The 14,497-nt window shown below is 45.0% G+C and overlaps 1 protein-coding gene across 1 annotated transcript in view; it reads right to left on the reverse strand.

Annotated features, from left to right (window-relative positions):
* Window positions 1-12,179: 12,179 nt before the first annotated feature.
* LOC119961753 overlaps window positions 12,180-14,497 on the reverse strand; it is a 61,051-nt gene continuing 58,733 nt past the window's right edge. The window contains exon 4 of the mRNA XM_038789051.1: window positions 12,180-12,370. Within this exon, the coding sequence (XP_038644979.1) occupies window positions 12,180-12,370 (191 nt within the window). The remainder of the gene's footprint in view (window positions 12,371-14,497) is intronic.

Below are 14,497 nucleotides of genomic sequence, written 5' to 3' on the forward strand. Positions count from 1 at the left end.
GTTCCAATGGATTGGAGGGTAGCTAATGTAACCCCACCTTTCAAAATGGAGGGAGAGAGAAAACGGGGTATTATAGATTGGTTAGCCCGATATCGGTGGTGGGGAAAATTCTGGAGTCAATTATTAAGGAAGAAATAACTGAACATTTGGAAAGCGGGGACAGGATCAGTCCAAGTCAGCATGGATTCACTAAAGGGAAATCATGCTTGACAAATCTTCTGGAATATTTTGAGGGTGTGACCAGTAGAGTGGACAAGGGTGAACCAGTAAATGTTGTGTATCTGGACTTTCAAATGGCTTCTGACAAGGTCCCGCACAAGAGATTAGTGAGGAAAATTAAAGCTCATGGTATTGATGTGTTTAGAGAACTGGTGTCAGACAGAAACAGAGAGTGGGAACAAACTGGTCCTTTTCAGAGTGGCAGGTAATTACTACTGAGGTACCGCAGGGTTCAGTGCTGGGACCCCAGCTGTTCTTCTATGCAATATCTTCAAGTTTGCAGATGACACTAAGCTGGGTGGCAGTTTGAGCTGTGAAGATGATGCAAAGAAGCTGCAGGGTGACTTGAACAGGCTGGCTGAGTGGGCAAATACTTGGCAAATGCAATATAATGTGGGTAAATGTGAGGTTGTCCACTTTGATGGCAAAAACAGGACGCAGTTTATTCTAAGAATGGTGGCATTTTGGGAAAAGGGGAAATGCAGCAAGACCTGGGTGTCATGGTGAACAGTCGCTGAAGGTTGGCATGCAGGTACAGCAAGCGGTGAGGAAAGGTAATGACATACTGACCTTCATAGCAAGAGGATTTGAGTATCAGAATAGGGACGTCTTGCTGCAGTCATATAGGGTCTTGGTGAGGCCGGGCCTTGAGTTTTGCGTGCAGTTTTGGTCTCCTAGTTTGAGGAAGGACATACTTGCTATTGGGGGTATCCAGCGAAGGTTCACCAGACTAGTTCCCAGGATGGCACGACTGACAGATGAAGAAAGACCAGATCGGCGAGGCTTGTACTCACTAGAGTTTGGAAGAATGAGAGGGGATCTAGTGGAAACATATAAAATCCTGATGGGACTGTACAGGCTAGATGTGGGAAGAATGTTCCGATGATGGGGACTTCCAGAACAAGGGGTCACAGCCTAAGAATAAGGGGTAAGCCATTCAGGACTGAGATGAGGAAGAACTTCTTCTCTCAGAGACTTGTGAACTTGTGGAATTCTCTCCCACAGAAAGTAGTTGGGGCTACTTTGTTGGATATATTCAAGAGGGAGCTGGTTGTGGCCCTTGCGACTAAAGGGATTAAGTGTACGGAGAGAAAGTGGGAGTGGAATACCGAATTTGCATGATCAGCCATGATCATATTGAATGGTGGTACCGGCATGGAGGGCTGAATGGCCTACTCCACCTATTTTTCTATGTTTCTACATGGTACTGCTGCATGCAATACCCTCCATGCCAAATCCCAATGGTAAAGGGGAGGACACCTTCGTAGAGGGCCCTCACTGCTGGGGGCCCCCGCCATCTCCAGATGGACAGGACAGAAGGCTACAATGTGTCCAGACGGTTGAAGAGGATGAGGAAATTGAGGATGTGCAGCAAGAGGCCATACTGGAAACCCCTATGTGCAGAGTGGAATGGCATAGTTGGTATTTCCTTGAGGGGCGCTATTTGTGGGATTGGGTTTCTGTCTCTCTCTAAGGGGTCTAAGTACTTAATTAAACAATTCCCTTTGTATCTTAACAATATAATTAACATATCATTAATACCATTGATGGATCTGTCCTGTTTGTGAGACAGGGCACACGCAGGGATGGTAATGGAAAAATCTGGGGTGTTGGCAAAAGACATGGGGCTGGATTCTCCATCAGCGGGATCTTCTCCATCGCTGGCAGCGCACTCACGCCTGCCTATTTCCCGACGGCGTGGGCGTGCCCACAATGGGAAACCCCATTGGCCCGCTGACAGAACGAAGGATCCCGCTGCCAACGGGAGAAGTCCACACCAGAAATCGGGTGCCGCAGGTTGGAGAGTCCCCTCCCATGGGACAGGATTCCCCGTTTCAGAGACTAAGTGCTGACACCGGGACTGAATCAGTGCTGTTCCACAACCATGGATGTGGCGCTGGTCCCGAAGCAATTCAGGATCCACTAATGGGCTAGAACCGGCGCCACGTGGAACTAGAGCAATTCCAATCAAAAACGGTGTCTGATTTGTCAGGGGCGGGATTGCCACTCAAGAGGCCGACAAGCTGCAGCTGCATATCAGCATTCCGTGCCCCACACACATTTGTTCCCGCCGACAAGATGGCAACCCAAAGAGCGGCAGCCCAGTTCGTAGATGAAGAGCTCGAGACCCTGCTGGACGTTGTGGAGTAGAGGTGGGGCACCCAGCTCCCCGGGGTGCGACAAAGACTGCCACCCGCTGCCATACACTGGGCCTGGGCGCAGGTGGCAGAGGCCATGAGCGCCATGGGCCCCACCGCCAGGAACGGTCATCTTTGGAATGGAATTCTCCGGCCATTGGGATTCTCTTTTCCCGCTGGCAGCGCATCCCCACCCGTGGGTTTCCCGGGGGAATGGGTGGCTTCAATGGGAAATCCCATTGGCACGCAGCGCGAAGAGAGAATCCCTGTGCTAGCAAATGGCACGCTGCCGTGAAACACACGGCTGAGGGACCGGAGATTTAAAAATTCACTGCAAGAAATTGATCCTTGTGAGGTCAAGTCCCCGATCATCACGGGAGAGCGCCTAAACCCATCAAGCCCAGGAAGAAACTTTGAAACAACAGGTGCTGCAGTGTAATCTTTAAATATCCAAACAGAATACACAATGGTGGTAGACAATGTCAGCATGGTGGAACCAAAAGGCTTCACAGGAAAGAACAATGCCCAGCAATCTCTGTGCAGTGTTTCAACTTCAACCGGCTGGAATACTTGGGAAACTGTGCAAGGCTATGTCATTGAGACATGTGGGGATCCCAAAACAGTCCAAGAGGTTGAGGTACCACACTAGGAAGAAGTTGAAGCGTGCAACTTGTGTGTGAGATCAAGCATCCTGGATTCTCCTATCTGTACACCGGCACCTTACCAACTTCAAATTAGACATTGAAGCCAGTGTTATGGTCTTCTCAGATAAGGAGTCGTAGCTGAAGGCCCTCTGGCTGCGAACGACAAGTACACTGCTCTATGGCCCTGCAGGAATCCTGCTTCCGTTAGAGGCATGATCCAAGACTCACTCCAGTGTGGCAACGAGCAACTATTGTAAATTTTACACATCATCCGAAACCCACTCCTTTCCTCACTTAAGCAAACATGTCTTTCGTGCCCTTGACTTCCTGAAAACGGCAGAAGATGTCAAAACAGCCTTTGCAATCAATGGCACAGAAATTGCAGGTTTCCGAGAGATCCAAGTGAAGAGTTTGGACTTCAGCTCCAAATTATCCTCGCTCATTACAGAGTCGGTTTGTTTAAATTCCTTGCCATCAGTAGAAGGCTCCTCGTTGGTCAGACCAGCCAAACTTTCAGACAATCCCCTCTACTTTGAGCGGAAGATAGACATAAGAATGGCCAGCAACAGAACAGAAGAGCCCCAGCTTCAAGCTCCAAAGGTTGCTGTCACACAACCGGGGAACACCGAGACAACAAAACAGCAATTTCCAATAGAAGCTCCAGAGGGCACAGGAAAGAATAGCATGGCAATGAAAGCCAAACTACAGGTTGAGTTTATGGATGGGCAATATGCCAACAGAATGGAGAGACACTCTCAACTCCCAGAGAGTTACTGGCACACCTCAAGGAAATAGGAAACTGGTGTTCATTATGAAGTAATGGAGTGACCACCCCCACTGTAAGGAATGGGGCAAGCCTATGGTGTTGGAACAAAGTGTATGGATTGTTTTTAAGGAAACAGTTGACTCCAGCGAGCACCAAAAGCAAATCAGATGGAGACTACAAAGTACCGGAATCACAGAATTTCAACTCCGAGCTGACAAACCAAGCCTCCCTCTCCTCCAAACGAGACCAGAATGAGATTTGGAAGAATTTCTTTTACTCATTTACGGTATGTCAGCATCACAGGCTAGGCCACCATTTTTTTTCCTATCCCTAATTGCCCTTGAGAAGGAGGTAGTCAGCTGCCTTCTTGAACTGCTGCAGTCTCTCAGTTGTAGGTACACCCACGGTGCTGTTGGGGATGATATTCCAGCATTTTGACCCAGTGACAGTAACAGAATGGCGATCTATTTCCAAGTCGGAATGGTGAATGACTTGGAGGGGAACCTCCGGGTGGTGGTGTTCCCAGGTATCTGCTGGTCTTCTAGATAGTGGCAGTTTGCAGGTTTGGAAGGTGCTGCCCGAGAAACCTTGGCGAGTTCCTGCAGTGCATCTTGTAGGTGGTACACATTGCTGCCACCATTCATCGGTGGTGGAGGGTTTGAATGTTTGCGGAAGGAGGAGCAATCAATCGGGCTGCTTTGTCCTGTATAATGTCCTGAGTGTTGTTGTAGTTGCACTCATCTAGTAAAGTGGAGAATATTCCATTCCAATCCTGATTAGTGCCTTGCAAACGGTGCACAGGCTTTGGGGGTTCAGATCAGTACAAGTCAATTTCTTTCTCATTCTGTTTGAAAAAGATAAATGCACTAAATTAAAAAAATCCAGGATGGGATTCTCCGGTCTCCGATGCCAAATTCGCGTTCGGCGATCGGTCGGAGAATCCCCATTTGTGCCGAAATCGGGGCAGCGCCGCTTTTGCGACGCCACGCCCCCTCAGAAGCGGTGGATCGAGTATACCTCACGCCATCTGGACAGCCTCATGGCATCATCTGAGGCCCTCCCCCGGTGCTCTGCCGAGTTCCCGACGGCGTGGAACACTTATCCTTTTTTTTGTGAACTCGACATGGTGGCTGCGGACTGAGTCCAGTGCCGCCACAGTGAGGAAGGGGAGCTGTTCTGCTGGCAGGGGGGCCTTCGTTGGGGGCTGGGGGGGACTGGTGGGGGGGTAGTCCGGGGGTGACGAGGCTGGTTACAGGGCGATAGGCTTTGGCAGGCCACGGACACGGAAATTCTCCTGCTGTATCCGCGGGTAAAGTTGGACGGCGGGGTTACGCTGCGCGCCTGCTAGTCCCCAACCAGACGGTGGTTCGTTGCAGCTTTTGCACTGTTTATTCTGCCGTTCCCACGCCGGTGTCAGCACTTAGTTTTCAATTCAGAGAATCCAGCCCAAGATCTATTTACTGTGGGAGGCACAGTAGCACAATGGTTAGCACAGTTGCTTCACAGCTCCAGGGTCCCAGGTTCGATTCCCAGCTTGGGTTACTGCCTGTGCGGAGTCTGCACGTTCTCTCCATGTCTACGTGGGTTTCCTCCTGGGTGCTCCGGTTTCCTCCCACAGTCCAAAGATGTGCAGGTCAGGTGGATTGGCCATGTTAAATTGCCTTTTGCGTCCAAAAAAAAGGTCAGGTGTGGGTGCTGGGATACAGAGATAGGGTGGAGTTCTGGGCTTGCGTAGGGTGCTCTTTCTAAGGGCCGGTGCAGACTTGATGGGCCGAATGGCCTCTTTCTGCATTGTGAATTCTGTGATTCTATATTAGGATTATGCTCTAAATTCCAATGCAAACTAAAAACAGTTAGGCACCATGAAGGATTCATGCTGCATTCCAATTAGAGCTTCTGTTAACCCCAGTGGAGCTTCCCTAGTAAATGTCTGCTGTTATCTTTCCTTCAATCAAATTCTTCATACCGTTACCGAACATTGTTCCAGGTCTCAGAACAGAGTGCGGATTAAACCATAAACATTTGGAAAAAGATGCAAATTAAAAGTTTATGCCATTTGTAGACTTTGACAACCAAAACTCTTTATTAAAAAGTGCTATAGGTCAGAATTCTCTGGTCGTCAGGATTCCCTTTTCCTGCTGGCAGCGCACTCCGTCTGTGGGTTCCTGGCGACATGAGGTGGCTTCGATCAGAAATCCCATTGACAAGCGGTGGAAAGACAGAATTCCGCCACCGTCGAATGGTGCATCGCCAAGAAACACCAGATAATCCCACCCATACAGTTACTGGACTGGATTCTCCATTTAGGAGACTATGTGCTGACTCCGTCTGGTAGGGGGCTAGCAGGCATGCAGCATATAGCCCCCGGCTCTAGCTGCAGATACGGCCGGAGAATTGCTGGGTCCTTGGCCGCGCATGCACACGGCGGTGCCCTGCAGGGCCGCACAATGCTACATGGCGCCGGCCGCGCGTCCACCCGGTCTGCCAAATCGTGACCCCCTTTGGCCAGGCTTGCCACCCCCGGACCACCCCACACCAGTTCCCCCAGCCCCCGCCAAGGCCCCTCCTGCCCACGGATTGGCTCCCCACTGACTGTGGCGGCCCTGGGCTTAGTCCGCAGCCACCACACCGAGTTCCCGAAATAAAATACTCAGCCCATCGGGGATAGAGCATCGGGGGAGGGCATCCTGAGGCCCTCTCCCGATGGCGTGCGGCGTAGTCTGTGAGTACGCCATTTTGGAGGGTGGCGGAGCATCGCAAAAGCAGCGCTGCCCCCGATAACGGCGCCAACTGGGTCGAAGACCGGGGAATCCCATCCGAAATGAAAATGAAATGAAATGAAAATCGCTTATTGTCACGAGTAGGCTTCAATGAAGTTACTGTGAAAAGCCCCTAGTCGCCACATTCCGGCGCCTGTCCGGGGAGGCTGATACGGGAATCGAACCGTGCTGCTGGCCTGCTTGGTCTGCTTTAAAAGCCAGCGATTTAGCCCAGTGAGCTAAATCAGCCCCTAGTGAGCTAAATCAGCCCCACTCTGTTTGGTAAGTTTGTCCTCAGTTGTGATTGTGGGAAGGAAGAGGTAGACTGACAATGCAGAGGCATTGTTCATTGTTGTAATTTCAGATATGATTCGGATTGATATTCAATCCTAATGAGCTAACATTTCTCAGTATTGCTATCGGCTTTCTCAGGACTAAAATCATGCTGGAAATCAATTGTTAAAGAGAAAGGTTCCGCACTCACCCTCATAAAACAGGCAATGAAACCAAATTAAATGAGAGGATCCCTTGGCATGAAATTTTTGTTCAAAGGCACTCAATAGTAGTGAGGAGGTAAAATAGCAAAATACTGCAGATGCTGGAATCTGAAACAAAAACAGAAATCTGGGAAAACTCAGCAGGTCTGACAGCATCGGTAAGGAGAGAGAAACAGTTAATGTTTTGAGTCTGCAGGATCCTTCTTCAGAACTAAAGAGAGGGAAGATTGTGGTTATATATAAGAGGGGCTGGAAGAGCTAGAACAGTGATTAATGGGAAATCATAGAATTTTACAGTGCAGAAGGAGGCCATTTGGCCCATCGAGTCTGCACCGGCTCCTGGAAAGAGCACGCTACCCAAGCTCCCAAATGGGAGAGATTGCAACAAAGATGTAACAAAACTTGAGAACAAGTGACAGATGGCCCAGTGGGAGAGAGGGGTAGCCATGGGAAAATAATGTTTGGGATATAAAGCAAAGATAAAGATGGAGTCGAAGGTCACAGTCCAATGTTGTTGAACTCAATGTTGAGTACTGAGGGCTGTAACATGCCGAATCAGAAGATGAGGTGCCGCTCCTCCAGTTTCCATTGGGTTTGAGCAGTAGTAAGGAGGTATTCATCTGGAAAGTACTTGCTTCCAATACTGGCTTTCCCCTTTACAATATTTCCATAAAACTGTTACATTTCTGAGTTGTAATACACTCCCACACATCTGCGGACTGTTTATGAAAATACATGTTTGAAATGTTGAATTTCATTTCCACCAGCTATTAATATGTTGCGTACCTCTGAGCTCAGTTCTGTATGAGTAAAGTATGTTCCCTTTGTTTTTAATTATCTGTAGTCAAATAACGTTCATATTTTAAAAATAGAAAAGTAACTAATTATACAGAAACATTTGATATTTGTTCCATTTTCCGGCAGCTTCTATGATTTCATTCATGTATAATGGAATTATATAATATACAAGTCCAGATTTTCCTGAAGTCAGGAAGACACAATGGATCTTTAAAACTGGCAGGCAGGACCTGGATGCAGAAGTCCCGCCCCTATTTCTGACAGATATAATTTTTACCGGTAGGAGAAAGGGTGTGGACTGTAAATCAACAATAGTGAAACCCAAACTCAGCAGCGTCATTTGAACATAGTACTGACTTCAAAAAGTTCCCATTTTGGCTGTTGGCAGAGCCTTAAATCACAGTGTGGGAGTCACCGATTTATGGAGTAGAGGTAAATGCTCTTAAAAGTGGTTAAGATCTATTTAATTATCATGATCTGAAACTTTTAAATCCCTCACTCTCTAACTGTAAAAGTAAATTGGCTGCCGCTGTCAGTAATTGTTAAAAATAAACCTCTGCTGGACTGCTTTGATTGACAGGCTAGCTGGTGCAGCACTGTTCAAGCAGTTTAACATTTCCCTAAGTGCTATACATTATGAATGCTCAGTTGAGTTTCAAAAGCTACAATTATCTCAGTGGAAGGTTACTGACAGCTTAAAGAGGTGATGAAAAGATTAGGGGTATGTACAGAGTTTCTATTGTTTTTATAAGAGATTAACAATTGGAAGAGATTGGAACACATTGAATGCTTTTATGAATGAGATAATTCTCACTGCCAAGTCTATGGGGTGAAATGCCCACCTCCGCAGCGAAACACCATCATTGGCAGTGGGATTGTCTGTTCCGCTGCTGGCCAATGGGATTTCCCATTGTAGCCATCCCACGCCGCCAGGAAAAAGTATATTTTATTTCATTCCTCATAGCTGCTAACATCCACACATGGTGGATATCGAGTTGGCATTGACTATATTAGTTGCCATCAGCGGGAGAACTGTTGTGTGAGGGCTGCAGCTCCTAAAGTCCTCTGCAACAACTGGCCCAAAGAATCGAGCTTAACCTCCTAACTAGTGTGCCTCAGTAATTGCCTGCCCCATGGCTCTCCAAGCTCTGCTTCCAGCATTCATGGGTCCGACTCCTTCCCACACCCAGCCCACTGCACTTCAGCATAAATATATTGCAGTTCGGGATCACTTTTACCAAAGTGAGTCAGCACGGCAGCACAATGGTTAGCACTGTTGCTTCACAGCGCCAGGGCCCTTGGTTCAATTCCTGGGTTGGGTCACTGTCTGTGTGGAGTCTGCATGTTCTCCCCATGTCTGCGTTGGTTTCTTCCGGGTGCTCCGGTTTCCTCCCACAAGTCCCGAAGGACAAGCTGTTAGGTAATTCGGACATCCTGAATTCCCCCTCTGTGTACCCAAACAGGCACCGGAATGTGGCGACTTGGGGCTTTTCACTGCAGTTTTAATGTAAGCCTACTCGTGATAATAACATTTCCAATTTGAGCTACCCACCTCCAGAGCCCTTATTACTACACAAAAGCAACTGTGATTTAAGCCAAGTCTGAAAATTGCTGTTGTAAATGTAATTGCATGAATACTTAAAATGTTGATAACAAATTCTTCTCCCTGCTCCTATAATGTCTATGTGTGTTAATAGATGGCTTAAACGTCCATTAAATAGCTGAAGATGAATGCAACACAAGCACATTAGCTGCATTGGCAAAACTGATGAAAATAATGTTCAATTGTATGTTACAAACTACGTACCTCAAATTGGGAGTACTTTGGAAGATTACTGGAAGAAATAGCATTCAAAATGAAATTAATTATTCGTTACAGAAAATGCAGTCACAGTTTATCCTTCTAGCATTCAAAGAAATTAAACTGCAGCTCATGGGTTTTGGCTTTAGCTATTCATGTAATAAGGGGCTGTTTAGCACAGGGCTAAATCGCTGGCTTTGAAAGCACACCAAGCAGGCCAGCAGCACGGTTCGATTCCCGTAACAGCCTCCCCGAACAGGCGCCGGAATGTGGCGACTAGGGGCTTTTCACAGTAACTTCATTTGAAGCCTACTCGTGACGATAAGTGATTTTCATTTCATTTCATTTCAACTCCAGACCAGTGGCTAGGATACTGGACCGAAACCCCAATATTTTAGTTTATTTGTAAGACTGTGCGGTAAGAATGATTCACTCCAGGAGTGATTGCATGAGAAAATCGGGCTTTGGTATTTTTTAAAAACAAAACTTGATTCTGAATACAGTATTAAACCTTTTAACTTCACACCAGAAAAGAACAACTTACAATTACCCCTTAAACACCATTATTGAATTTCCCATTAACAAGAAGAAAAGAATCGTACTGCTCTCAATCTATCTTACTGTGGGAGAATTATGGACTCAGCATCAGGCAAATCAGAGTTCAACTCCTCTCTCCAAAGCTTCTCCAAAAAAAGTGCCTCTCTTAAGCTTTCCAAAATATCTCTCTGCATTCGTTGTCTCCACCCAGCAATTATCTCATCTCCCCAAGCTAAAAAACAAATTATCTCTGCAGGTTTCGAAGCACATTAACTATCTAGGGACTTTCCCAGTCAAACCACAGTCCATTAGCCCAGAATGAAAATCGCATTCCTTTGTCAATTTCACCTTCTGGCTGCGAAAAGCACCCAGACCCTGCTAAACAGAATTATTTAACAAAAAACATGACCACTGTAGTCAAACATAGTTTAACCCCAGGCTTTAAACCCTTAAATTGCCCAATACTTTTTATCCAATATCCCTCAAGACTTCCAATCATCACAATAGGATACTGCACCTTGTGTTTCATTATTTACGTTCAACTTTCATAGATCAATATCAGGTTATTGGGAATATGCTTAGTGAAACTAGTAGGATCCCTAATGCTAATTCTTTCTCCACTTTGCTCAGTACTCATTCTGTGACATACTCCATTTCCAGAGCTGAAGAAACTGAGGCATGGCCAGTAGCTGAACAATTGCCAAAACGAGTCTGTCACTGGATTTTTGAGTCCTTTATTGTAACAGCTGCTGAACGTCGGTTGTTTTGACATTCAAATGTGCTTGTGTTTTACAGGCAACACGGCAAAAGAAAAAAAAACACAAAAGAAGGATGAAGAATTCATTCCTGCCTACTCAGTTCAAACTAACTCTGTGATACATGCTGAGGTGGAGAACAGAAGGAGCAAATAAGGAGGATGCTCATTCTATTTTAGAATAAAATGTACATTCCATTATGACATCTGGCATAGTACTACTATCTCTGTGTGTGACTATACTGGGTAACTTGTTGAGTGCCAAGTGTGTTTCTACCAACTCTCAAATTGCTATGATGGCTTCAAGGGCAGTATTGAAAATAGAAATTTCACAACTTGATCTGAAAAGGCCTACTCTATATGTAAATAGACAGAACTGCTTAAAAAATATTTTCCGAAAATCCTCCAAAAAATATTGATGAAACAACAACAAACACATGAAGCAAAAATACTTTTAAATGAAAACCAGAAGCTATTTCGCATACAAGTAATTTCAGATCTCTTGAAAATGGCTGGACATGAACTCTATATGTTCTGTGAGACCTCTTCTATATCCCATGCCCAAGGCTTTAATCTTAACATAAAGGGAAACACATTTAATGTACTGCACATCATTGTGAAGGGTCGCAAACAAACAAACAACATTTCAAATTGTTATTGGAGCCTATAACAATTTCTGTGGTTTAGGATTAGGCACATACCAAGGTTTCAAACTTTTACCTCTGATTATTTTGCAGATTGTTGCAAATATTCCAACGACAAAAAGCATACAATCTATATGTACGTATGTATGTGAGTATGTGTGTATGTATGTGTGTATGTATGTGTGTATGTATGCAGAGACATCAGGAAGCTAAATCGTACAAAGTGTGAGCTTGATGATGGCAATAAAAACCTATTGGGCACATAATAAACTTCTAATGTCACTTTTTCAGTTCTTATAATAAGCACAAATTTAGAACTGCATACCACAGAGAACGAGGTAAATATTTTTTCTTGAATGCCTACATGTAAATTATCAATACAGCAACCTGGACAAAAATATTTGATGCAGAAAAATAGGAGGGTTTTAAATTAATGAAGGTTTGTGTTCATAGGCCTTTATTTATTCTATTAGTTATTGTTCTGCTTTTCTATTATTGTTCTTACTTTTTGAATATTTTGATTTCTAAATTTACACCAATAGTCAAGATGAATTGAATGATGAAAATATATATATATAATTCTATGTTTGTATGGAAACAAAATTCAATGCTATGGTGACTTTTACAGACTGTTAACTTCTAAACCAAGTGTAAGCATTGCTTGAGCCACATCAAAGCAAGTTTGTTGTGGTGTATTCTGCAATGAAAGTACATCTCCATACGCAATCGTCTTCTTTCCAGTTATCTTTTTGTCTCCATTTTGAAGGAATGCATCATGGTCTATCATGGGTTCAGCCAGGATTGACCAAGTTACTGGTTTAAGTTTTAAAAGTATTTGCAGTAAAGAAAACTCTAGAGTAGATGTCGTAGGGAATGTGATATTTTGGTCAGGCCAGGAAGCTGATGACTGGCCTATGGGTCAGGTGATGATGAGTCAAGGAATAAGGGCCAGACGAAGTCACCAAACAGGTGACTGGACAATGTAATAAATCATCAGAATAGGTAAGGCAACATTTGTGATTCACTAAAATGCATGTAATGTTTGTGCTAAAGGTCAGGTAATTCCAGAACTATTTTGTAAACTCATCTGTAATTATGGACATCATAGTGAGGTAATGCTGAGATGGTACAAATAACTGATGGACACTGTCGGCTGGATTCTCGGTTTCTCAGACTAAGTGTTGACGCTGAGGCAGATTTGTGGAGTTCCACGACAGAAAATCTGGTGCTGCCCCTGGACCAGTTCAGCAACTATGGCAGTGTTAGCACCAGCGCCACGTGGAACACAATCGATTCCAATGACAAACGGTGCAGGATTCGCTGGCTCCATGATTGACACTCGGGAAGCTGACAAACTGCAGCCACATATACACATTTCAAACCCCACGTACACTCATCCCAGCCAACAACATGGCACTGGTTGTGTTGGAGTGCACCCATCCCACTGATGGGTCAGCTGGGGCCAGTGAGGCTGCCTTGGTGGAGACCCACACCTGTGGCACTAGGTTCACAGTGGGCAGTCAGCAGCATGCACATCTGCATTGCTGCCTTGCAAATTACAGAAATGGCATTCCGTGCCCGTCCACCCCGACCCTCTAACCAATCTACTGGCCAACCCCCGCTACTCCCCCCAGCCTTGGCAGAAGCCTCCTGGCCAGCGGCACGACTGTCAGCAAACTATGGCGATGTTGTACACTTTCCTTAACCCCCCCCCCGCTCTCTCCCTCATCAGCCACGGCGTCAGGTTCACAGTTTTCAAAAGCACAAGTGAACCTCGCTATCAAGAATTCGCCCCAGTGAAGATGGAGAATCGCGGAGGCCCAAGAGAATACCTCTTCAGGCCCTCTAATTATATGGCCAGTGTCTGAAATGTATAAATTTTATAAATGGAAGTTGATGTGGTGAATCTAAAGAAAATGGACAGAATCAGCTGTGAGCGGATCAAACAGGTGTTTACTGTACATGCGTTCTTGAATGCATTGATGCCGCTGTCGAAGCACCGGAGAATTGCGATTTGGATTGAAACCGCCATGATTCCGACATCAAAACCGATTCTCCGCCCAATCGCGTTTCCCGATTCTGCCGTCAGCAGACAGAGAATCCCGCCCTGTATATTTGAATTATTTCTTAGAGCATTCCCCTGTGTGCATACCTCTATTGAATAAACTGCTAAACAGCTGTTTGATCCGCTCACAGCTGATTCTGTCCATTTTCTTTAGATTCACCACATCAACTTCCATTTATAAAATTTATACATTTCAGACACTGGCCATTATTCTGAAATCGGGCATGGTAATGGATTCGGTGTTTATTGTTGATTCCAGAGGTCGTTTAAAAGAAAACAGTTTGTCAATCCCATAGCCATATCCATAATGATTAAAACTTCATCTGTTTCTTTAAAATTAACAATTCCTCATTGCTCTTCACCATTCACCCACTACCTACTTTGTACAAATAGAATCAGAATAAACTGAGTCACTAGATAACGTCACCTGGGCTTCCAATAGATAGATGCCACAACCCACACAATAACATTGTTCCTATTTAAACTTGGATTTTGTATGACATTTCTTTTGAGTTATTGTAAAACAAATCTAAAATACAGAATATATGCATATTTATATCCCACTTCTGGTTCTGACCATAGTTCCTTTGACATTTTGTTAATTATGGGTTATCATGTCTGCTTACTTGAAAGATATTGCACAAATCCCCTGGCTCCTCATTATGTATCCTTGATTTGACTTTTGATTAAATTGCCAGTGTTTTATTGTTTATGAAGTTTATCAAATTCTTATAGCACCTCTCTGTTACCCTAGTTTATATTTAAGAAATAAAATAACATACTTTAAATCATCATGGGTAAGAGTACTGATCACTTGCACAAAATTAGACTGTATCTAGGGAACTCTCCATTAATTCCAATTTCATGAACTCAAG

This window comes from Scyliorhinus canicula, chromosome 1 (assembly GCF_902713615.1).
Source record: "Scyliorhinus canicula chromosome 1, sScyCan1.1, whole genome shotgun sequence".
NCBI classification, from domain to species: Eukaryota; Metazoa; Chordata; class Chondrichthyes; order Carcharhiniformes; family Scyliorhinidae; genus Scyliorhinus; species Scyliorhinus canicula.